At 39.9% G+C, this 26,077-nt stretch overlaps 2 protein-coding genes across 2 annotated transcripts in view; both read left to right on the top strand.

Annotated features, from left to right (window-relative positions):
• TM9SF3 (transmembrane 9 superfamily member 3) overlaps nt 1-7,568 on the top strand; it is a 44,964-nt gene extending 37,396 nt beyond the window's left edge. Inside the window, exons 11-15 of the mRNA XM_089510821.1 lie at nt 475-543; nt 678-824; nt 2,990-3,073; nt 3,189-3,265; nt 5,143-7,568. Coding sequence (XP_089366947.1) covers nt 475-543; nt 678-824; nt 2,990-3,073; nt 3,189-3,265; nt 5,143-5,210 — 445 coding nt within the window. The 3' untranslated portion in view covers nt 5,211-7,568. The remainder of the gene's footprint in view (nt 1-474; nt 544-677; nt 825-2,989; nt 3,074-3,188; nt 3,266-5,142) is intronic.
• Nucleotides 7,569-12,770: 5,202 nt separating this feature from the next.
• LOC149318962 (eukaryotic translation initiation factor 3 subunit F-like) lies at nt 12,771-22,939 on the top strand. Its single transcript, XM_089510820.1, has 8 exons — nt 12,771-13,095; nt 14,928-14,998; nt 16,113-16,192; nt 18,205-18,342; nt 19,581-19,672; nt 20,757-20,893; nt 21,002-21,115; nt 22,674-22,939. Exons 1-8 carry the CDS (start codon nt 12,795-12,797, stop codon nt 22,749-22,751), a joined length of 1,011 nt encoding a protein of 336 aa, XP_089366946.1. The 5' UTR covers nt 12,771-12,794; the 3' UTR covers nt 22,752-22,939.
• Nucleotides 22,940-26,077: the final 3,138 nt, after the last annotated feature.

Here is a 26,077-nt window from a genome sequence, read left to right as displayed (position 1 = left end):
GCTGCAGTTTCTAGACAAACTCCACATAAAGCACATGGCAGTAGTCCAGCCTTAATCATACTAGTGCTGGACCACTGCAGTGAACAATTACTACGATTGATGTATTAACCAGAATGGGTAAAAGGGGTTAGTTGGGCCTCCGGTTCCAAAAATAGACCCAGGAGTACCACCTGGTTGAGAACCTGACCCTGCTGAACAGTGCCACCCCATCCAGAATAGGGAGCCTTCCTGTTTTCCAGACATGGGAACCCATTCACCCCCCAAGTCCTCCATTTTGCCAGAATTCAGTTGCTCTCATCCAGCCCACCCATGCTCTGCTCCAGAACATGTGCTGCTGTCTCTCTGATTCAGCACAGTGAACTTTGGTTGATCTCACTGATAACCACTGCATGAGTTTTGCATGTACCTTCTACTCTTTAACACATTCCATTGCTTTTCAACTCATTACAAGGTAAACTCTTAATTTCTTTCCAGGTTTATGGAGCCAGCTGTTATTGTTTGCTTGGGTGGGATTCTCCCATTTGGATCCATTTTCATTGAAATGTGAGTCTTTTACTTGGAGAATTGTTCAAATTTTTTCATATTTAAATAATATATCTATTCATATATAAATAATTGTCAGAGTAATTTAGTTAGTGTGTTTCCATGCACTAAATGCAGGGCTTTTTTGTCCTTAGGTATTTTATCTTCACCTCCTTCTGGGCATACAAGATCTATTATGTTTATGGCTTCATGATGTTAGTGCTGGTTATCCTCTGTATTGTGACTGTGTGTGTGACAATCGTGTGTACATATTTTCTACTGAATGCAGAGGATTACAGGTGGTAAGTATTGATGCTTCAGTTTATTAGACATCAGTTTTTTAAAAAGAGAATTTCTAAAAAAGTCAGTCAAACACTATTAAAAGATGATTTTTTTAAAAAAAAAACAATAAAAGCAATGTATCTGTATCCATGATACTTCTGGGTTTTTAAAAAAAATCAGACCCATCAGATATGTGGGAATTGAAAAGCATTTTAATCTGGCACCAAAAAAATTGTTATATTCAAAATGACCTGAATAGACTATAAAACTGAGCCAAAGGTAACAAAATTAAATTCAACACGGAGAAATGCAAGGTACTGCACTTAGGGCAGAAAAATGAAATGCACAGATATAGGATGGGGGACACCTGGCTGAATGAGACTACATGTGAAAGGGATCTGGGAATCCAAGTTGGCCACAAGTTTAACATGAGTCAACAGTGCAATGCGGCAGCTAAAAAGGCCAATGCAATTTTAGGCTGAATCAATAGAAGTATAGTGTCTAGATCAAGGGAAGTAATACAGTAGTGCCACTGTATTCTGCTTTGGTCAGGCCCCACCTGGAATATTGTGTCCAGTTCTGGGCACCACAATTAAAAACGGACATTGAGAAACTGGAGCGTGTCCAAAGGAGAGTGACTACAGTGGTGAAGGGTCTGGAAACCATGTCCTATGAGGAATGCTTTATGAGTATGTTTAGTCTGGAGAAAAGAAGGTTAAGAGATGATATGATAGCCCTTTTTAAATACTTAAAGGGATGTCATAATGAGGCAGGAACAAGCTTGTTTTCTGCTGCTCCAGAGACTAGGACCCCGATGCAAACTACAGGAAAAGAGATTCCAGCTCAACATTAGGAGGAACCTCCTGACAGTAAGGGCTGTTCGACAGTGGAACACCCTCCCTCAGAGAATAGTGGAGTCTCCTTCCTTGGAGGTCTTTAAACAGAGGCTGGATGGCCATCTGTTAGGTATGCTTTGATTGTGAGTTCCTGCATGGCAGAGGGTTAGACCAGATGGCCCTTGTGATCTCTTCCAACTCTATAATTATATGATTCTACATTATGTTACCCTAAAAGATGGGGGAATGTTAGTGGTCCCCACCCATAATGCCAGCATCTCTGTAAAATTTGGAGAAATTATAACTCCACAAGAGGAGGATAACTGCAGGGATCTTTTCACTTATGCATACCAGAAATAACTGCAGATGAGAGCCCTCATCTGTGAACAATGTGGCTAGGGCTGGGGTGGATATTTCTACCCCATTACATGCGCTAGAGGAGTGCATTGCATTATGACAAAGGCCTTAATGGATTTTCCAGCAATCTGACAAAAAGGTCCAGAATGGCTGATGGCTTGAGTTCCAGAGTGACAATACATTGAGTAGATTTGAGATAATTCCTTAATGATTGGGCAGGAAGGGTGTATACGAACTTTGTCATAAGGTGAGGTAAAGGTCATGGTCACTGATTACTTTTCAATACAACTCTCTTTGGTTCCATTGTAAGTGGAAATGCATAGAGCCTGGGGGGAAGGACCCATCATCCTAGATTTATGGTCTCTGCATTTTCTCCAGTCATCATGACTCCAACATGTCATTGCAACCCCCAAACATGCTCAACTCTAAATATTAGTTATGAAACCGCATATCCAGTGCAAGGGATATGGGGTATGTTAACAATTAGGACCAGGCAGGCCTTCCTGGAGAGAGATTGGGGAGAAGGGCACAACTTAAAGGCCTGTGTCATTGTCATCTCTGATGTTAACATCAGGTTATAGATATGTTCCTGGGAAAAGAAGTGTTCTCTCAAGTATTGGTATCTCAACCCATGTAAGGATAAAAGTAACGTTTTGAATTAAGCCTGGAAACACATCAACAGCCGGTCCAGCTGAGGCAGAACTCAAATAATCTTGTCCATTTGTGTGTGAACAAGACAACTGGAAAATGGTAGTTCAAGAAGAACACAGCCATAGAGACTCTATAAAGTGAAAACTTCATAGAATATGTTGAAGAAAGCTGCAAGAAGTATTCATGGTGATTTGTTTTTTCATTTGAAGGAGAAAATAATGAATTAAGTTTTAATAAAAACAAAAAAACAAAACTTTTCTGTTTTGGTGGTTGTCAGGGATTGTTTTAAACTGTTAGACAAATGAATTATTTGTTCCTAATTGTTTGCATGTATTTTTCAGGCAATGGACAAGTTTTCTGTCTGCTGCTTCAACTGCAATCTATGTTTACATGTATTCCTTTTATTACTACTTTTTCAAGACAAAGTACGTAGCTTTTGATATTTTGTGTTTTCACTTTTAAAAATAAGCCTCACAGAACATGTTCTGATTATTGGCAATTTGGAGACATTAAATCTGCCTGTGTTTTGTTTTTTTCCAGGATGTATGGTTTGTTTCAGACATCATTTTATTTTGGTTATATGGCAGTATTTAGCACAGCCCTGGGAATAATGTGTGGTAAGTTCATGTGTTTGTAGCCCATCTTATTGTTAGTTCTTTCTAATGTAGAGCCACTGGATCATTGAGATTTACCTACATGTTGAATCAGTGGGGTCTATTGTAGTTGGATTAAACCTATAACATTCAAGGCAACATCTGCAATTACTTAAATAACATTTTAGCTTGTGACAAGATCTTCTTTAACACTTAGGTTGATTCCACATTCCAACCTCTGAATGTACCCAGTCACTAACACTTGGCCTGCTTTCACCCTTTTAACACTATTCTTAAGTGAAGAAGAGCTAGGGTGCCAAGCATTTCCATAAACCAGCTCCAATATTTTAGATAGAATGTACTTTCTTCTTTCCAGTTCTGCTCTCCACATTCACGGGGGTTAGGGGTGCAAAGTGGAAAAAACACAAATATGTGGAGGAAGGAAGGAGGGGTGTGTGTGTGTAGTCTTCTCTCCCACCCATGCGTGCATTCCCCTCCTGCCTTCCCCCAAGTTTTGGTCAGCTTCCCTCAGCCAGCCAAACCATGGGAGGAGAGAAATGGGACATTAAGAATGGCAGTAAGAATTGGTGTCTTCTCCAGATTAGTTGACTTTAAGTGATTCACACTTTCAGTGTGAGCTCTCTTTGCCATTATGAGGCATACTATTCATTTCCTTCCAGTAAGGCATATCTTCCTTTTGTTGACGAGAGAAGGATGCAGGACACATCTGGTCTGCTTCTAATCTTTAGATTAGGATTTCTTTATTAAGACAATTGGATGACTTCATTGGATTGATTATGCTGGGCTGATGCTTGCAACTTCAAATGTATGGAGACCTTGTTGGGCATGGGTTTTCTTTCTTTCTTTCTTTTAATCAAAACTTTAATTTTGAGGACAGGAGAATGCAGAGTAAATGAATCAGTCCCTCCTAGGTTTCAGATTGTATCTTGGAGTGTGGGACAGAAAGCATGGTTTAGCCTCATCTCTGAAAATGTAAAAACCATCTTTGGTCCAGATAATTTTCTTTCTTGGATTCCATTGTTGGCAAAAATGGTTTCAAAAATGGTTCTGTCCGCCACCCATATGTCCAAAAGGGGCACAGGATGCATGAGCTACAAACTTCCTGTTTTATGCAGCAGCTAAATAAGCCAGTGCAATTCTCTGCCGCATCAGTAGAATACTGTCTGGATTGGGGAAAGTAGTAATGTCACTCTATTCTGCTTTGCTCAGAAAGCACCTGGAATATTGTGCCCAGTTCTGGGCACCATAATTCAAGAAAGATACTGATAAACTGGACAATGTCCACAGGAGGGTGGCAAAAATGGTGAAAGGTCTGGAAACCATTCCCTGTGAGAGAGCTGCATATGTTTAGTCTGGAGAACAGAAGGTTAAGAGGTGACATGATAGTCTTGTTTAAATATTTGAAGGGATGTCATAGTGAGAATGAAGCAAGCTTGTTTTCTGCTACTCCAGAGAATGTGACCCGGAGCAGTGGAGCCAAACTACAAGAAAGAGATTCCAGCTCAACATTAGGAGGAACTTCCTGACAGTAAGGGCTGTTTAACAGTGGAACACACTCCTTAGAGAGTGGTGGAGTCTCTTTCTTTGGAGGTCTTTAAACAGAGGCTGGAAGGCCATCTGTCAGGAGTGCTTTGATTGTATATTCCTGCATGTCAGGGGATTAAAATGGATGGTTCTGGGGGTCTCTTGTAACTTTATGATTCTGTGATTCTTGAGAAGTGACATCATAAAAGACATACGTGCCTTGCCAGTGCATATAGATTTTTTTTAATGTGTAGCAGTTTGAAGTACATGTTTTGACACAAAACCAAAGTGTTAAAAGTGAAATGTAATACATTTGCTTGCTTGCTTGTTTATACATATTTGTTTTCTTTTTGCAGGAGCTATTGGCTACATGGGAACAAGTGCCTTTGTTAGAAAAATCTACACCAACGTGAAAATTGACTGAGAAACTGAACTCTGGAACAGTTAATGGGTGGGGTGGGGACAGAGTATATATAAACTTGCACACCAAAAAGTGCAAGAAGAAAATTGTGTGTTTAACACTGGGCACTCTGTGGGTCTCTCTCTCTCTCTCTCTCTCTCTCTCTCTTTCTGGGTAGGATCATTTAAAACATCTTTTTTCATTGATCCCAGTTCTTACTGACTTCCTCCAACTGTTCACAGCAAATGCTTGGATTGTATTCAGTAGGCATTGCCACAGTACATGCTAATCTCCCTCCCTGCCCCAAAGAAGCCAAGCTCATAAAGCTGAAATAGACTAGCTCTCTTCAGTGAAGAGGACAAACTGTATTTAAGCATTTGTTCCATTCAATTAAAAAGGAAAGTGAAACACGTGGCTCCTAAATTTTTTTCTGATTAGTTACTGATACTTAAATTACTGCTCTGGAAGAATTTCTTCTCCGTGTTTAAGTGCTGTTTGAGAGGGTAAAGAAACTCTTGGCGGTACCAGGATAACTTGCAATATCACCTACTTAAAAAGATAATATATATTCGTTTAAAAACGCAAATGTTTGCATGCAATATCTGTTTAATAGGACCAACTTTCCATTTGCTCATTATTAAAGGAATATCCAGCTATATCTGAGATCCATCCAAAGAAACTAAGTACCAAGGTGGAACTCTCTGCACTGCAATTTTTGTACAGTCAGCAAGCAGAAATGTTAAATAAAGATGATGCATTCTGTTTTTATTCAACTCTTGGAAGTCTAGATTTAAAAAATAATAATTGAATGTCTGCAATGATTTATTTCTTTTCTTATTTCCTAATTCAACCGCCCACCCACCCCCAGTTTCGAAGTGTTTACTTGATGATTTAAAAGGGGTAACAAGTGTATAAAACATTAAATGATGTAACTTAGATGTAGCTCCCAAATGTATTTGGATGTACAGATTTACTAAAGAATACTTTTTCTGATGATTCAATGTAAAAATGTGTGAATTTAGGTGGCTTTTTACATCTTGCCTGCTGTTGCATGAAATGTTGAGGGTTTCCTTGCAATATGTGTGTCATGTTTTCTGTTTACTGAAGCTCTTTCAAAAGCAAATACTTGTAATTTATAACAGTTTTAATTTTTGTTTAGTTTTCTCTGGACACTTGTGTAATATCTAAAGCAGTCCTGCTTCAGGTGTTCAGAAAATTTAAAATAAACTTTTCAGACAAATGTTCTGATCGTGAATAGATAAATTTGCAGTTGGATTTTTTTTTTAAGCAGAACTTCAGAACACCTGTTTCTGAATAAAGCACTAATATATTTTTCAGAGACCAAAAACCCAAGGCTTTTTCATACTCCAGTTCCAGGGTGCTTTGCGCATCTCTAGAATACAGGGTGAGGAATCTGATCCACAGAAGATGTTAGACAACTCCTATCATACCTGATTACTGCCCATGCTGACTGGGACTGACAAGAGTCCAACAATATTTGGCGAACTACATGTTCTTGACTCCAGAAGAATTTGACTGGTTTATGAAAAGCAGCATTGCATGTACTGAAAGAGACAGAAGTGGAAGAATGAGGATCATAATTTTTGAAGGTTGTGAAGCTTAGTTGTTACAGGGCCTTCTGAGTTTCTTGTTTTAAAGAAATGTTCAGGTAAATTTTAGCATGTATTCTCAAGTCTGATACCAAATAATGAAGGTATCCTCAAAAGGCAAATTACTGTGAGGAGGATTTGTTAATCCTTAAAGAGTGTGTTTGTGTGTGTGTGTAAAAACATTTTTCTTGAGGTAAGTTCGTTGGAGACTTATTTTCACATTGGGAAATAAATGTGCAAGAGAAATAAATACAATTTTACAGTAAGTGAACTGTAGCTGACTATAATCTGTTATACGTGTAGCCAAATTCCATGATATTCTTTTCCCATCTTAATTGTAGACAGATATTAAATGATTTCGGCCCTCTGTTTTGGTAATGTTTTCAGTTCATTCTATAAATACAGTGATTTGATTTTTAAATTGTAGGTGATACCTGCCATATGCTGTTGCTGTACAACACATTTTGCTTTTCAGTTAGGCTTGAATGAGGATGCTGCACAAACCCCATTGAAATAATTTCAGAGTGTACAGCAGTATGTGTCCACATATATGAAATAGATCAAAAATTTTAACTCCTGTTTATAAGTTTGAAGACGGGCAGTTTCACTTGTAACTAGTTAGAAGGATGACAGAGATGACTAGCTGGCTTTCATTAATGAAGAATTGTTTTATATTTCTCTCCATTCTTAATGTTTTGTGTTCTTTATCAAAACCCCTCCAGACTATACCCCATGTGAAATCCAAATGGCAAATTAAAAATAGCAAATGAAATGCTCTACTTAGTTTGCTTAGTATTTGTTCATATGGATATATGTATTCATCCCATCAGAGTTAGCACTCCCAGTGCAGCTTAAATAATGCTAAAGCAATTATAAAAAAAGAAAAGAGTCGTAAAATAGTGGTAACAGAATTGAAATCAACAATAGTATTTTTAAAGCTTGGGAAAAGAAAAACATATTTACCAGAGGCCTTTTTAAGTGCCAGTTGAGCCTCTCTGAGTAAGCCTTCCACAGATACAATGCCAGAACTGAATCGTTTTTCTTGTTTTTATACACCTAACCTGCAAAAACAAGTCACTAGAATTAAGGGGCCTTAATACCTTGGTGTATAAACAAATTCTCAAGATGAAGAAATTCTTCATAATACCCAGATTATAAACCAGGGCTGGGGAATGTGTTGACCTCCCAGAACCTTTCGGACTGCAACTCACACTGGCTCTACCCAGCATAGCAAACGGTTAGGGTTGAAAGAAGTTCAGTCCATCAACTTCTGGAAAGCCATACATTCCTGATTCTCTTTTAAATCGTATAGAGCATTAAAGCCTATCACTAACACTTCAAATTGTTTGGCAATTGTGTGGTCACCGTTGAAATGTAAGACCTTGCAAGATTTGTGAAGTTGAAGGCTTTAATGTCCGGCATCCATAGTTTTTTGTGAGTTTTTCAGGCTATGTGGCCATGTTCTAGAAAAGTTTATTCCTGATGTTTCGCCAGCATCTGTGGCTGGCATCTTCAGAGAATGCACCGTCTCTGAAGATGCCAGCTACGGATGCTGGGGAAATGTCAGGAATAAACTCTTCTAGATCCTTGCAAGATTTGTTTTTTTGGACAGTCCCAGTCATCCACCAGTAAATACTCTGAGACAATGTGAAATTTCTGGAAGGTCTTCCAAGACAGACTCATGTCCAGTTAGCACATTGCAGTAGGGTGTGTGTTCTGATTGTGGTTTTATTTTAGTCAAGGTCTGGAGTGTAACTATTAATTTTATTGCATACTGCATAATACACAACAAAAGAATCAACATATCAAAAGGGGGGAAAGCCATACATACATACATACATACTTCATTTAGAAACCTAAAACTAAACTACACTAAACTAAATTAATACTGTAACACACTACTAAATCTATTACAATAAATGCTACCTAACTAAACATAGCCTAACTAATGCACAACTTTAACCCCACCCAGACTATAATGACAAAACTAAATAAGTGAAAATATATTCCACTATTACAGATCCTGCTAAATTGAACTAAGTACTGTAATCACTAATAATTCTAAGTACAAGTTATTACTTTGTTAGAGATTTCTTACTGTTCAAATATATATCCATAAATAGGTTCCAGTCCTTCAAAAATCTTTAAGTGGTATATATTTTAAAATCCATGGAGTTCTTGCTTTATGAACTAGTGCATGCTTTATCATATCAGATTCATTCAATGTTACACTCAGTCTTCAAACACAAAAGAAGAAAAACTGAATGGCAGGAAATGGCAGAAGTGCAATGTGTAACAACTGTGAAAGATGATAAAAGATAAAATACATTGACAATTCATAACAGCAGTTGATGCACTGTTTGTATAAAGCTTCTCTGGTGCTAGTGGGTTTTTACCTTTAATAGTTCATCCTATGGGATTTGCTATTTTTAAATGTTTTCCCCCCATTATCCATTATAGTATGTATCTATGTAACATTAGAGCTGCATGAACTCTGTTCACATTTCTTATTAAAGCTTATCTAGCAAAGTGACATTTCATTTCAATTTGAACACTAACTTTATTGCCTGCATTTCATCGGGGCTATCCAGAGGGATGTTTGATTTCCTGGCAGATTAGAGCTTGAGAATCCTTTGTTTATGGAAGCAATAGATACCAAATCTATTTGCTTGGAGGTCTACTGTGATGGTGGATTTGACATATTGATAATGCTGTTTTCCACATACGTCAACTGCTCCCCACTTCCTAGAACTGGAGGATCTAAAGATGGTAGTGCACACATTGGTAACCTAAAGGCTGGACCTCTGCAATGCGCTCTACATTGGGCTAGAATCATAGAGTTGGATGATATCACAAGGGCCATCCAGTAGAACCCCATTCTGCCATGCAGAAACTCACAGCAAAGCATCCCCAACAGATAGCCATCCAGCCTTTGTTTAAAGATCTCCAAAGAAGGAGATTGCACCACACACCGAGGGAGTGTGTTCCCCTGTCAAACAGCTCTTACTGTTAGGAAGTTCCTCCTAATGCTTAGGTAGAATCTCTTTTTCTGCACCTTGCATCCATTGCTCCGTGTTCTATTCTCTGAAGCAGCAGAAAACAAGCTTGCTCCATCCTCAATGTGACACCCATTCAAATACTTAAACAGGGCTATCATATCCCCTCTTAACCATCTCTTCTCCAGGCTAAACATAACTCATAGGGCATGGTTTCCAGACCCTTTAGCATTTTAGTCGCCCTCCTTTGGACACACTCCAGTTTCTCAACATCCTTTTTGAACTGTGGTGCCCAGAACTGGACACAGTATTCCAGGTGAGGCCTGATCAAGGCAGAAGAGACTGACACTATTACTTCCCTTGATCTAGACACTGTACTTCTATTGATGCAGCCTAAAATTGCCTTGGACCTTTTAGCTGCTGCATCACACTGTTGACTCATGTTCAAGTTGTGGTCTACTTGGACTCCTAGATCCCTTTCACACGTAGTTTCATTCAGCCAGGTGTCTCCCATCCTATATCTATGAATTTCATTTTTCTGCCCTAAGTGCAGTACCTTACATTTTTCTGTGTTGAATTACATTTTGTTAGCTTTGGCCCAGCTTTCTAGTCTATTCAGGTCATTTTGAATTTGATCCTGTCCTCTAGGGGTTGTCCACTGGTACCTCTGTACCAAGCCCAGAAACTGCAGCTAGTTCAGAATATGCAGCTAGACCGATTACAGGTACATCCAGGAGGACTACATCACACTGATCTTTTCTGGGCAAGGTACAAAGTGTTAGTTACTATTATTAAATCCCTACATGGTTTGGATCCAGTTTACTTACAGGATTGCCTTCTCCCGTAAAATCTGCCCTGTACACTGAGGTCATTTGGGAAATGTTTGCTCCAAATGGCTAGGACCAGGCTGGCAATGGTTTCCCAGAGGACCTTTCTGTCTGCTGCTTCCAGACTGTGTGGAGTGACCTGTTGGAAGAGATACAATAGCTGAAAATGCTGGCAGCATTTAAAATAACATTAAAGACACATCTCTTCTGGCAGGCCTACCAGTCTATTTTAAATGATAGCTGGCTTTGTGATTTGTATATTTTAAAGAATGTATTATGTAAGTGTATGTTAATAATTTTATGGTAGTAAAAGTATTTTAATTGTTGGTTTTTTGTGTTTCCTTTTTAAACTGTGTTTTGTATTTTACCGTGTTGTACCCTGCCTCGAGCCTTGAGGGGAGTCGGGAAAGAAATACGTTTGTTGTTATTATTTGTATTTTGTTGCAGCAATGTGAAACACTTAGACATTCATCCACAATGGGAAAGGCTGGATGTCTCGAACCCCCAAAACACACTTCAGAAATAATCCAGTATGATTTAACTACCCTGGCTCAATGCTATGGAATTCTGGGAACTGCTGTTTTGTGAGAGAGAGCTCTGATGCCACAATAAACGACAGTTCCCAGGATTTTCTAGCGCTGAGTCAGGGCAGTTAAAGAGGTCTCAAGCTGCATTAGTTCTGCAGTGTGTTTTGGACCAATATCTCTCAAAACTACAGCTCCCAAAATTCCATAGCATTAAGCCATGGCAGTAAAAGCAGTCTCAAACTGGATTATTCCGGCCGTGCAGAGGCAGCCTAAGGTCTGTTTCATTGGTTTGAACGTCGGACTCCAGAGACCAGGGTTTGAATCCCCCGTTCGGCCATGGAAACCCACTGCGTGACCTTGGGTGAGTCACACTGTCTCAGCCTCAGAGGAAGCGAAGGGCAAGGCAAATCCCCCTCTGAACAAATCTCAGCGAGAAAACCCCGCTATAGAGCCACATCAGGGTCGCCATAAGTTGGAAATGACTAAGATCCAAAACACACTGCAGACATAACCCAGTCTGAGACCGCTTTAACTGCCCTGGCTCAATACTAGGGAATTCTGGGAACTGTCATTTAGGGAGACATTGAGCCCTCTGTCAGAGTTCTGGTCCTACAATAAACTACAATTCCCAGGAGTCCCTAGCACTGAGCCAGGGCAATTAAAGCGGTCTCAAACTGGGTTATTTCTGCAGTGGTGTTGGACCTAAGAAAAGGAAATGATAACGATATCACCGCCTTCAGTCTTTATATTGGGAGAAAGATGGGATATAAGAAAATAATAATAATAATAATAATAATAGTAATATATAATTATAACAACATATTATATAATTATAATATATTATAAATTATAATAATATACATTATATTATTATAATTTATAATAATATATAATATATAATTTATATTACAATATATATATTATTATAATAATATATTATTATAAATTATAATATATAATGATAATATTTAATAATATATAATATATAATTATAATTTATAATAATATGATATATATTATATATTATATTATAATATATATATATTATAACATTATTATTATAATAATATATTAATACAAATTATAATAATATATAATGATAATAATATTTAATAATATAAAGTATTATAATATATCATTATAAATTATAATAATATATAATATATATAATATATTATACATTTATTTTTATAATATATATTATTATAATATATTATTAAAATAATATATTAATATAAAATAATATATATAATTCTAATAATATAATAATGATAATATAATATACATTTATATAAAATTATAATAATTATATAATTATAATTAGATAATATTATTTTATAATTATAATAATAATTATAATATATAAATTAATAATAATAATCATCATCATCATCATCATCATCAACGCGGAAACAGGGGCGACTGCCGCCTGCTGGGCCTTCCTCCTCCTCCTCCTCCTCCTCCCACCTTTCCCTCTCCTAATGGCGGCGGAATGCAAAACGACCGGAAGTGCCCTCATCTCTATGGTGGCGCCGCTCTGCTTCCTCTCTCTATGGTCACTTTCTTAAGTCACGTGACTTCCGCGATCCCGAGCCCATCAGCCAATCAGAAGGGGCGCTGAGCCCTCCTTCTCCCTTTTGCCGACAAGATGGCGGCCGTGGTGACCGCAGGTGTTCCTCAGGGGGCTCCGACGCCGCCACCGACGCCTCCTGCTCTTTCCGCTCCGGCGCCTGCTTCGGGGACCTCGGCTTCCGCGGCCGGGGCCACGCCGCCCTCAGCTCCTCCAGCCCCGGCTCCGGCCCCAGCAGCGCCCACCCCTCCGGCCCCTTTGGCGGCGCCTTTCCCCGGGGGCCGCGCGGTCCGTCTGCACCCGGTGGTCCTGGCCTCCATCGTGGACAGCTTCGAGCGGCGCAACGAGGGCGCGGCCAGGGTCATCGGGACGCTCCTCGGTGAGAGAGCAGTGGAGGCCGGGTCGCCTAGAAAGGACTCCTTAAGAGGGAGCGGGGACGCTCTTTCTTCTCGTATCTTAAGTCAGTGGCCTCCAAACGGAGCCCTTTATGGGATTTTGGACTCCATCTCCCAGAATCCCAGGCCATTAGCCCACATGGCTGAGGCTTCTGGGAGATGGAGTCCACCAACGTCTCTTAAAGGGCACACAGTTTGAGGACCACCGTTTTAAAGCAACGTAACAAGCAGTGAGCATCCTCTAAAACAGTGGTCCCCAAATGGTGCTCTTTAAGGGGATTTTGGACTCCAGCTCCCAGAATCCCAGGCCATTAGCCCACATGGCTGAGGCTTCTGGGAGATGGAGTCCACCAACGTCTCTTAAAGGGCACACAGTTTGAGGACCACCGTTTTAAAGCAACGTAACAAGCAGTGAGCATCCTCTAAAACAGTGGTCCCCAAATGGTGCTCTTTAAGGGGATTTTGGACTCCAGCTCCCAGAATCCCAGGCCATTAGCCCACATGGCTGAGGCTTCTGGGAGATGGAGTCCACCAACGTCTCTTAAAGGGCACACAGTTTGAGGACCACTGTTTTAAAGCAACGTGACAAGCAGTGAGCATCCTCTAAAACAGTGGTCCCCAAATGGTGCTCTTTAAGGGGGTTTTGGACTCCATCTCCCAGAATCCCATGCTATTAGCCTACATGGCTGAGGCTTCTGGGAGATGGAGTCCACCAACGTCTCTTAAAGGGCACACAGTTTGAGGACCACCGTTTTAAAGCAACGTAACAAGCAGTGAGCATCCTCTAAAACAGTGGTCCCCAAATGGTGCTCTTTAAGGGGGTTTTGGACTCCATCTCCCAGAATCCCAGGCCATTAGCCCACATGGCTGAGGCTTCTGGGAGATGGAGTCCACCAACGTCTCTTAAAGGGCATACAGTTTGAGGACCACTGTTTCAAAGCAACGTAACAAGCTGTAAGCATCCTCTAAAATGGCTGGTTCATTCAGCAGCTTTGATCTTGCGAATCATCTAAACTGCGAGTGCCAAAGCCGCGAGTGTCAAGGGACGACTGTATTGCCAAAAGTGTTCAGGAGCACAAAATGGCAAGATGAGCGTAGGATATATCGTATAGGGAAGAGAATTTGGGCAGGATGTTGCTTATCGGAAAAGCTTTTGAAGTTTTTCCCTAAATCGTTTATTGAACTCAAAGACGTAGTCGTGTTAGTCTCTAGCAGCGTAAAAAGGAGGAAGGGAGGGGGAGACAAAAAAGGAACATTGGCAGCAGCTTTAAGACTAACTGGTTTCTCCTCTCCCACTGTGATTCCCTTTCCCTTGTGCTCCATGTCTTATTTCACTTGGAAGCCTGAGGGCAGGGAATGGCCAAACTGACAGTGAGTAAGCTGCTCTGACAACATTTGTGGCTGAAGAACAGCATATAAATAAATAAATAGATAAATAAATAAATTAAATTGAGTATGAGCTTTCTTCCACCTCCTTTTTTGCATCCAGTCATCCCTCTCTGCCCTGTGGGAGATACTGTTTTCACATTCTAGAGCCAACGAAGCCCCGTAAATTAAAACCATGTTGCCCTTTGCCAGTGAAAAAACATTCTCTGCTAGACATTCTCAAGTGAAGTAACTTGATGGAAGAAGAAAAGCTGGTAACATTTCTGTTGCCTGTGCTACTTTCTCCAATCTACATGAGATGTCCCTTTTGATTAACCTCCTAGTGTTTGTCTGTCAATTAACAAATTGCTACCCACGTGGTTCAGGGCTTTGGAAGGGGAAAATTTCCTCTTTGGGAAACATGTTTCTTTTCTTCTTTTAAATCTCACAGGCACAGTTGACAAACATTCAGTGGAAGTCACCAACTGCTTCTCTGTCCCTCACAATGAGTCGGAAGATGAAGTGAGTGCCGTCTTGGTCTTCAGTCTGCATTATGTTACTGCCTCTTGAGGCCAAAGAAAGGATCCAGTGGTGCAGTATGAGTGAGATGGTGGCAAATTGGGTTTAAAGATCCTGTGATTCTGATTTTTACCAAATCATTTCTAGGAAATCTAATGATCTGATTTCCCCTGTGCAGCAAGGGGTATACTAACGCTATGTTGTCACACACAGCAGTCTTGCGTTGTATTGCTGGGATCTTGTTCTCCACAGACATGCAGATGTAGAGAAGTGAAACAAAATGCCCCTTTTAGATACAGCATGATTAGCATCTTTGGTGACTGAGAATATGAAGCACATCATGAGTCTTGACTCAGCATTGTATAAGATGCTTACTCAGAGCAAGGCTAGTTGTCTGGGAGTAGTACACAGGTTGCCACTTGTACACAATTAGTGTCCTGAACGGTGCCACCTCACCTGTCCAAGAGAAAGTAAGTCTGGGTATGTCTGCTTTGTCTTAATTTGGCACTAGTTCTTCAGAGAGCATAATTAGTAGCAAAATGGGGTAGGAAATAGGTTTATACACAAAAGACATTTTTCATAAATAGGGTTATATTGCAACTTTACCCTTTAAAATGAAGGAAAAACAGTATCTTGGTGGTACTGTTTTCATCTGACATTACTGCTGACTCAGGCCTAACCTGCAGGGTCTTCCTTATCTTCTACCTTCCCAACTACATACAGCCTTTCCTGTCTTAAGCTTTTTCAGTGGTTTCACTGTTATCATAAATCAGCTTAGTATTTTCACTTTGCACACTACTGAAGTGCTCTCCCAGTAGGAAAATGCATGGAAAGATTTGTTCTCCATGTTTATAAGGTTGCTGATGTCTGTGTTTGTAATTTCTTATCCAGGTACAAGTATCGTATAGTACATGTACATGTACTGTGCATTGTGCCTTACTCATTTTACACTTCCCCTTCCCACTGTGAATGAAGTTACAGACCTATTCATTGAAAACAACTGCTTGCCAATTAGAAGTTCAGGCCAAGGAAAGATGTTCCCAGTTACAGTTGATGTACACTTGTTAGTCTAATGAGTTTAGATTTTACTAGTATGCATCCTTTTGCTGCTTTTCAGGTGGCAGTTGACATGGAATTTGCCAAGAATATGTATGAGCTGCACAAGAAAGTGTCTCCAAGTGAAATTATTCTGGGATGGTAGGTCATTGCTTTGCATTAAGTTGCTGTTTGCCCAGCTATCTGGAGAGGATTTTGTTCTAACAGTTTTAAAAATAGTTCAGTAGCTGTATTATAGAGTTACCTTGTTATCATGTTGAAGTGTCAGTCTCATGCTATTTGCAGTTGATGTTTTCTGTGTACTAAATGACAAATCGTGGCTTGTCCTTAAAACAGTGAGCCTCACTCACTTCTTCCCTCTGTTTTCCTCTGTGTGTGGCACATTGCTTTCATTTTTCAATTAAGCATGGACCTCTGTGTTCTTTAAACTGGGGAACTGCTGGCTAGTTCTGCTAGTGGTTGGTTATTGCAACTATCTGAATTAAGGCGGGGCGGGGGGGACCTTAACCGCACATAGTCCACAACTGGAAGCTTTTTGATTCTTGAAGACAAGAGGAAGAATGGTTTAGACCTGAGGTTACTGCATGCCTGTTTTCAGGACAAACCATGTTATGTTATTACATATGAATTTAGCAGCTGTATCCCTTAAACAGAATGCCATAGCAAATACATAATGCCTGCTCCCAGCTCAGGGAGTATACAAGAAAAGACACTAAGCTCACTAAACAAATAATAATTTGCGACTCTAAACCCCAAGGTCACTTCAGTAGGTGCTTTTTCAGGTGCTGTAAAAGTGGATGGTGCTAGTCATTCTACTGTTCTTTATTTCAGTAGTGAGGTAGACAGTGCAAGGCTGACCCTTTTGACTACCATTAATCTCTCAACACTTTCAGAATGCTGTTACAGATTATATAGCATAATATAGCAGAGTTGGACAACTAAACTAGGGGTGGAGCCATTTTTCAGTCCTGTGATACCTTACAGGGCTGCAGCGCGCATGCATGCACACACACATATGCACGCATATATAATTGCAGAAGGTCACTTCCAATTCAGGTTTCAACCAGTTCGACAGCTGAGGAAAAAGGAAGACTTAGGTCCAAAACACACTGCAGGAATAATCCAATTTGAGACTGCATTAGCTGTCCTGGCTCAATGATAGGGAAATAGGGAGCTGCAGTTTTGTGAGACATTTAGCATTCTCTTTCAAAGAGCTGTGGTGCCACAATAAACTACAGTTCCCAAGATTCCCTAGCACTAAGCGAGAACAATTAAAGTGGTCTCAGACTGGATTATTTCTGCAGTGTGTTTTGGACCAAAATCATTATTTTGGTGGCAGATGGGTCTGTGGGGGCAAAAGATGCCTCACTTTTTCTTTTTGGGATGTTGTAAGTGTACAGGGGTGAAGTTGTGGGTTTGCATGTGACCAATCGGCTACATTTTCCCCAACAGTAATATACTGGCTGGTAGGCAACATTGAACTGGATTAAATAATCTTATTTCATACCAGTGAGTAGTCAGTGTGTTAAGCAAAGAGTAGGAAGACTCAGGCTTCATCTGCATTGCAGAAATAATCCAGTTTGAAACCACTTTAACTGTCATGGCCCAATGCTGTGGAATCCTGGGATTTGTAGTTTGTTGTAGCATCAGAGCTGTCTGACAGGCTAAATATCTCGCAATACTACATATCCCAGAATTCCATGGCATTCAGCCGTAGCAGTTAGTGCTGCTAAACTGGATTATTTCTGTAGTGCAGATGCAACCAGTTTTAAATAGTTACCCAACTCTGCAGGTGATCATGCATGTTATTATCTCTCAGATTAATCTAGTTCACAGGGCCTTTATGAATATAAAATTGTATCGAGCTTCTTGAAGAAAAGATGCCTTTGTCAAATATTCTTATTGGTTGCATTTCTAGTATTTATTATGATAAAATAGGTGTGTTCAAAAAAGTTATACTTATTTAAAACACTTCAAAGGATAGGAGCGAGATGGTTTATAAATAATTTTAAATCTTGAATGCTGGAGCATTAATTAATATGTCCCACTTAGAAAACATTGCTGTTTTTGGAAGAGCTATTTTTAAAAGTCTGTGTTTAATTAATGAAATTCTGTGTATGTGGATTTTAATTATCTTAACTATTTCTTTGAAGGTATGCAACAGGACATGACATCACAGAACACTCTGTCTTGATTCATGAATATTACAGCCGAGAAGCACACAATCCAATTCATCTCACTGTAGATACTAGTCTACAAAATGGCCGTATGAGTATTAAGGCATATGTCAGGTATTTATTTTTGCACTTGTTTTACCTGTCCTTGGGTAGCTAACAACTCAACAACTTCCAGAACGCAAAATATAACTTGTGATCCAGATTCACTGTAATACTGGATTAATTTATATCTATCCCTCTTCTCTGTGTGGTCCAAAACACACTGCAGAAATAATCCAATTTGAGACTGCTTTAATTGCCCTGGCTCAGTGCTAGGGAATCCTGGGAATTCTAGTTTATTGTGGCACCAGCTCTCTGACAGAGAAGATTAAATGTCTCACGAAACTGTAGTTCTGAGAATTCCCTCCCATTGAGCCAGGGCAGTTAAAGTGGTCTCAACTGGATTATTTCTGCAGTGTGTTTTGGACCTCAGAAATACAGTGGGCCCTCCCCATACACAGAGGATCCATTCCGGATCCCCCCACGTATGGGGAAAAACACATATGCTCAAACCCCATTTGTTTTAATGGGAGAGTGCTCCTGCGTGTGGCATGCTCGCTATTATACCTGTTGCAGCTTAGCCTTCCACGTAAGGTTAAAGCCGTAGTTGGTGCGCACACATATGGCGCGGGCGTGCTGTAGATCCCAAAAATCAGCATATAGAGTAAAATCATAAATGATAATAACCAATTATGAAAATGATTCATCAAAAATAGGTTGTTATTTTATAAAAGAAACATTGCTTCTGTCCATAAATTTCATACTAACAAAGGATGCTAAAAACCTTTAAATGAGTGAAGATGGAAAGAGGATAAATTTGTGTGTACCTCACCCCCTTTAAAGGATTCCAGTTGTGTAAATGAAAGAATTTTTGATGGATATATGATCTTTGCTCTCTTTGACCTGCTGTGTATAAAAAGATAGAGGAAAAGAACAAACTTTAATTACTTCACTTCTGCTTTCAAAGATTGCCTATATCACTGTTGCCTTTTTAAGCTGATGTGCATGCATCTGAAAATGTGGAAATATGCTATTTGTATAAAGAGCATGTTTGATACTTCTTGCTTTCTCTTCTGCAGTGATTAGGAACTAGCAAAGGGAATATAATTTTTCTTTGAACCTTAGTCTGCCCTATCTATATGCAGTACACAAGCCTACATTTTGCTTTCTGAAGATTATTCTCCTACGAATGCAGTAAAATCTGTGGTGGATGTTTTGTACTCTTAGTTATGTATGCTTCTTGAAGTCAGTGCGCTGCTAAAACTTCATATTTGGAATTATCCTTAAAAATAAATATATCTTCTTCTCTCTAGTACTGCAATGGGAGTCCCTGGTAAAACTATGGGAGTAATGTTCACTCCCCTCACAGTGAAGTATGCCTACTATGACACAGAGCGAATAGGTGGTAAGCACTTCATTTCTTGTTTGATACCTGGTTAATGTCTGAGTGATCTTACTAGTGTGTACCTTGTCCTCCCCCCACTCCCAAATCTCTACTATACTCTTACGCGAGTGGCTTTGTGTTTTTAGGGATGAAATAAAAATGTTATAATCTGGAGCATAGTGGCAGGGGGCTATTGCTCACTCTCATACAGATCCTCAGCTTGTCAAAATTAGGGCAGATTAACTTCTGTACCAGAAGCATGACTATATTCATCACTTTACATTTTCCTCTTAAATGCTATGTATGTGCCATTTATTTTCATACTGTTGTGGCTGAGCTGAATCTGTGTTCTCTGGCTTTCTGTGGACCAATCTCTGCTGGCAAAATTCCAGTGTGTTTGTATGTGTGTGGTTTTGTAACTGCACACACAATGCAGCACACACTCCCCTCTTTCTTTAGCTTTGATTTCTCAGTCTACAGATGGGTATCATTAGCATGTCTGCTGTCATGGAGAAGTGCAGGGTTGAAATTGCAGTTTGGTTGATCTGGCAGGGTTATTTGAATCATCAATAAACAGTAAACAGGCTGAGATATTCAGCCTTTTGTGTGGGGGGAAAACAGGTAGGAAAGAGGACCTGGAGGGGAAAGTGACAAGAAGGGAGTTAAGTACAAATAACTGTATGTATCACCACACACACACAATCACTTTAAAGATCTTTTGGAGCCCCTGGTCTGTTGTTGAATAGCTGGTTCAATCCTTAGTGCCTTCCCTAGATAGGAAGATGGCCTAACAATGCAATCTGTATTTTTTAAAGTATTAGTATCTGATTAATTAAATTCTTTATCAACAATTCTCTTGGTTCTAGAAATAAACCTCTTAGGAAAAATTTCAAGACTTAAGGCAGTCATATAATAATTGTTGAATTCCCACTGAAGAGAAGGAATCATTTCAAAGGCTGTTTATGAGTGAAGCATCATTCTTATTAAAATACTTGTCTTATTTATTATTTTAAAAGTGCTTCATCTTTCATAGTACAGTGGTCTCACAAAGCAGTGTTCATGTTTATAAAAGACATAAAATAACTGTCTTATCCTCTGTTCTCAGTTGATCTTGTTATGAAAACTTGCTTCAGCCCAAATCGAGTGATTAGTTTGTCCAGTGACCTTCAGCAAGTGGGAACATCTTCTGCTCGGATCCAGGATACCCTGAGCACAGTGCTGCAGTATGCAGAAGACGTATTGGTAAGATATACTGTTAAAGTAGTTCACCCTAGAAAGAAATGGACTATACATATTTATTTTTCTTTTCTTATACATGTTAAAAAGTAACTCTGGCTCTCTTTTTTCTAGTCTGGTAAAGTGGCTGCAGACAACACTGTTGGACGCTTTCTGATGGACCTCATTAACCAAGTTCCAAAGATTTCCCCAGAAGATTTTGAAACAATGTTGAACAGCAATATCAATGTAAGTTATTGGAGTGAGCTTGACTGGTGGACAAGGCCACAGTAGCCCAAAGCTAGGACTGCAGAGGCTTGAGCGATGGTGAACTACAGCACTCACTTCCTCCTATTCATCAATCTCCAAAATATGAACCCATGCCTCCCAGTGTAGTTAGTGGCAGCTATAGCCTCCCCAAAGAAGAGGAAGCCAAGATGATAAAGTTGAGGCTGTCATACTTTGTCCACATCATGAGAAGGCTTGACTCGTTAGAAAAGACAAGGATCTAAACAGAGCAGTAGAGGACAGGGGGTCTTGGAGATGTCTCATGACATGTCACCATGAGTTGAAGATGACTCAAGGGCAGGTAACAACAACAACTAATAGTCACTTTATCACTAATCATCACAGTGGGTGCTAGATCATCATCCAGCAACTGTGCTCAGTGGGCCTGCCATAGGATGTGCAGTTGCTAAGAGTTTTGTCCTCTTGAGGAAGGAACCAGCAGCTGCAAATCAGTGATGATTGGAGTCAGCTAGACCACTGATTGGACTGCAGGAAAGATCTTCCTCAAGGGGTGCCTCCCAAGTGTTAACTGTATACAGTTCAGTGACTTGCTTCAGTTCCTCCAACACAGGGAATGCTGCACATGGCACCCCAGGAAATGTAAACTTTCCTCACAGCTCAGAATTTCAGATATAGGCTATGATTGGATCAAACTGCAGATACAGGTTGAGTCTCTGTTATCTAAAATGCTTGGGACAAGAAGTGTTTTTGGATTTGGGATTTTTTCAGATTTTGGAATATTTGCATATGCATAATGAGATATCTTGGAGATGGGACCCAAGTCTAATTATGAAATTCATTTATGTTTTGTATGCACCTTATAAACATAGTCTGAAGGTAATTTTATACATATTTTAAATAATGTTTAAAATGAAACAAAATCTGTATACATGGAACCATCAGAAAACAAGGGTGTCACTATCCCTGCCATCCATGAGGGCAATTTTGGATTTTGGAGTATTTTGGATTTCAGAATTTTAAATAAAGTATACTCAAGTGTAGTCAAGCATATGAACTACAGAACTTAATGTAGAGCACTGCAGTTCAAAACAACTGACTAAACTCTCTTTTTTTGGACTAAATCCAGTTGATGTAAGCGTGATGTCCCAGAGTGTGTAGCTGTTTATAGTTTAGAAGCTTTGCCAGTCTGTAGTGGGCAGTTGCAGTTTCTTGTGACAGTTCAGTGGAGCTTGTTGCTCTTGTTGCTTTCAAGTGGTTTCTGATTTATGGCAACACTAAGGCAAGCCAAACACAGGGTTTTCTTGGCAAGATTTGTCCATACAGGTTTTTGCCTGTGCCTCTCTATGAGAAAGTGTGACTTGTCTAAGGTTATCCAGTTGATGGTCAAGCAGGGATTCACCCCCAGTCTCCAAAGTTACAGTCTTAACGCCCAGACCCCTACAGCATGCTGGTTCTCCCAACTCAATGGACCCAATTATAAAAATGCTATAGTTCTAATTAACCTTTGCTTATAGAATACAGATGTGTAATATGCAATCTTACCTCTGTTTCCTTACAGGATCTGCTGATGGTGACTTACTTGGCAAACCTCACCCAGTCACAGATTGCACTCAATGAAAAAATTCTGAGCCTGTAATTGATTTTCTAAAAGAGCATGAAGAATATTGCAGTTTGTACCATTGGCCATCCAAGTTATATAGCTGGACTGTAATTTTCTGAAATGACTATCAGACAAACTCATCCTCACCCCAACTCTTCCCTCCTCCCCAAATTGAATTGGGCTGACAACAGTGAAGACAGTCATTAAACATGAATTACACTCTGTGAAGCTGCTCAGTCTCACATACTTATCCCTAACACACACACGTTTTTCTTATTAGCATGTTTGGTTCTTAGTAAGCCAAGTAAAATACAATTGTCTATCAATTTTTTAGACTTGGAATTTACTCTAGCAGAGAGAGGGAGAACAACCTTGATCTTACAAAGATGAGTGAGAAACATCACGATGCTATGGAAGTATGTGGTACTGGTTGGTTTCCCTCATAATATAAGAGTTGACCAAGACATTTGTGGAATGGCAAACAGATTATATTTCATGTAGGCTGAAAACTGCATTGTAAGAACAAGAGTTTGTTGGACTTTAACAGGTTCAGAAGGAGAACAGTCTCAAACTTAATATATTAATACCTTGGCAAAGAGCTGCTACTCTAAAGTGACCATTTTGAGATAAAAGCATATTTATCAGCAAGATTGTATGTTGCTTAACTATGAAAATAGAAATCCAGCAGGACTGTGGGTAACGTGAGAGGCTGATGAGTAAGCTCTGATAGCAGTGCCTTTAATGCTTGCTCGGCTGTTGAAAAGAGTGAAGCGTCTCTCAGAAGAAGGTAACCACTTGGAAGAATAAGGGAATGGTTACTTAGAATGTACTTGTGGGATTTGAGGATATTTCTCTGGTCAAGGCAAGAGATGTTCAAGATAACAGGCTGTTTGATCATTAGAAATAGTTCTGTGATGGGCACATAGATTGCATAGTGAATTGCCTGATAGGAACAAATACTGCAAATGACATACAGTATGTTGTCAAAATGGGCATAAAGTGCCGGCCTGTGAGTGGAGTCACGGTGGAGCATCCGCACGCTGGATGCCATGACTCTGCCCCCTCACACCATAATGCTGTGCACCGTTCTAGACAGTGCACACCATCATGGTGTGACCTTGGCGCTGCATCTAGATGATGCAGCGCCAAAAGGGCATAACAAAGCCACGCTGGCACAGCTGTGACGTCCTTTAAATGGCACAAAAAGGAGCTGCATTTTGCGGCTCCTTTTTCCACCCTCTGGAGGCCGGATCAGGGCCGCAGCATGTGGTGGCTGCAGCCCCGATCTGGCCAATAAAGGGTCTGCTGTATGCTGCCCCTTAGGGGTTGTTTGTACAGCCCCATAGTCTAGTAGATCGTACTGGGGTAGAGTCAGTAACCATGATGCATGTGTAGAAATATATGTCCCAGAAGCCACATTGAGGTTGCTACACAGAAATTTGAAAGCAAGGACCTCTGAAGAAGTTTTATTGTGAAATGCTACCTTTTCTACATGCAGAGCTAGCTGCAGCTGAGGGGTCTCAGTGTATGTATTACACAGTGGTATAAGGAGGGCAGATTAGTTAGCCCCTGGAGAACATTATGGAATGAGGGCCAGTAGGAAAGGCACAGAACCCACTTAAACCAGAATGGGTTCAGACTGCTGGTGTTCAGTGTCAAAAAGTTGGGAGCACAGTTCTTAAATGGACGCCTGGGGAAAAGTTAACAAGAACTGAGTGTACAGTTCAGAATGAAGCCAACTATCTGTAGGGGATAAGTATGAAATTGTTTCTGAGTGCCCAAATGGGAATGAAATAGATTCTGAGCATAACAGTAAAATGTGATTGCCAGTTAAAAAGCCAGAAAGGGAAATGTATTAATTTTATTTATTTCTGTATTTGATTTATATCCCACCTTTCTCCCAAAATGGGACTCAAAGCAGCTTACAACATAAGGCAGATAGGACTGCTTACCATTCCTACTTACCTGGCCCATCCTCTCCATTGTCCTTTAAACAAAGATAGTGATCCACTAACCCAGAGACATCATCAATCTGGACTGTGCAAGATGTTTTCTTCTTCCTATCATAGGACTAGAAAAAAGATACTGGGAGAGGAAACCGTGCTATCATTATTGGAGCAGAGATCCCCAGTGCTACAGTACAATTCTTGAGCTCTACATAAGCTGCCCAAGGCTAAGGCAGCCTTTCTGCAGAAATGCACACATGAGGCAGTGATACAGTGCCTCTCTACAAAGAGAATGTGGCTTAAACTGGCTTCAGATTGCTCCAAGAACACAGTCCAATATGCAACTCCAGAACAATACCCCTCTTGCTTAAAAGGATGTAGTTGCATCATGCTCTGCTGGTAAACTTATAGTATTACATCAGCCTTTTATGTTGCACTGACTACCACAGGAATAGACTGCCATTTCAGGAAAGTTGTTCAGTCCATTCCAAAAGTTGTTCCTCATTTCTAAGGCAAGAAAGGCACCATACCTTTACCAGGAAAACCTGGGTGACCAACTGTATATAAATTACACAGTGCAACCAAAAACCTTTGTAGAAGTTCTTGTACAGGTGTTTCTGTGCTAATGCTAGAAGCCAAAAAACCAAGATGAGAGAGTTTTGAGTGCTTCCAGGTTAACACAGAAAGGTCAGCGTGATGGAAAAGGAGAAGAATGGAGAGGACCAGTGGCAAATGATCATCTGTGTCTATGACTAGAGGAATGAAAGGTATGCTCTATACCTGAAAAGGTGGACTGATTAGAAACTTCAAAAGGGGTAATTTCCTCCCAAGAATTACTATGGTTGATAATACCCTGCCCAAAGGTAATTTATCAATGGGAATATTCTAGAAACTTCCTGACCAAAATCCTCAACATGTTCTAGACATTAAATGCACATAAATATGAGTGTTTTTTTCCCGTGCAGTTCTCAGTAATCATTACAAATAGGTAAAACTGCTAGATACTCTACATGACTGCCTTAGAACAGTTTGTGATGGAGCTGAGCAGGAGGTAGGCAGCCCTGAACTTAATCAAGATGGGCCTCGGAGTTGGTCTTTGTTGTAGATACTGAAGTGGTTTGAAACAACCAGAGTACTTATTTTGTTGTTGGAATTCAAAAATGTAGTCATGTTAGTCTGTAGAATCAGTATGTAGAGAGATCTTGTAGCAGCTTTGAGACTTAACTGAAAGAAAGAAGTTGGCAACGTGAGCTTTCGTAAACTTAAATCTACTTCCTCGGATGCATTATTCTGTTGTTGTGTGCCTTCATGTCATTTGCGACTTATGGCAACCCTAGAGTAAACCTATCACAAGGTTTTCTTGGCAGGTTTCTTCAGAAGCAGTTTGCCATTGCCATCCTCCGAGGCTGAGAGAAT

This window comes from Sceloporus occidentalis, unplaced genomic scaffold (assembly GCF_023333645.1).
Source record: "Sceloporus occidentalis isolate IW3139 unplaced genomic scaffold, rSceOcc1.0.p SCAF_2, whole genome shotgun sequence".
NCBI classification, from domain to species: Eukaryota; Metazoa; Chordata; class Lepidosauria; order Squamata; family Phrynosomatidae; genus Sceloporus; species Sceloporus occidentalis.
Note: the sequence above shows the minus strand (reverse complement) of the source record. Positions and strands in the feature narration are given on the sequence as shown.

What these genes read in the sequence shown, in the direction of transcription:
- LOC149318962 (XM_089510820.1), top strand. Translation starts at nt 12,795, where the DNA reads ATGGCGGCCGTGGTGACCGCAGGTGTTCCTCAGGGGGCTCCGACGCCG. An exon ending in TGACACAGAGCGAATAGGTG is followed by an intron (nt 19,673 to 20,756) that starts GTAAGCACTTCA and finishes CTCTGTTCTCAG; the next exon opens with TTGATCTTGTTATGAAAACT. An exon ending in TGTTGAACAGCAATATCAAT is followed by an intron (nt 21,116 to 22,673) that starts GTAAGTTATTGG and finishes GTTTCCTTACAG; the next exon opens with GATCTGCTGATGGTGACTTA.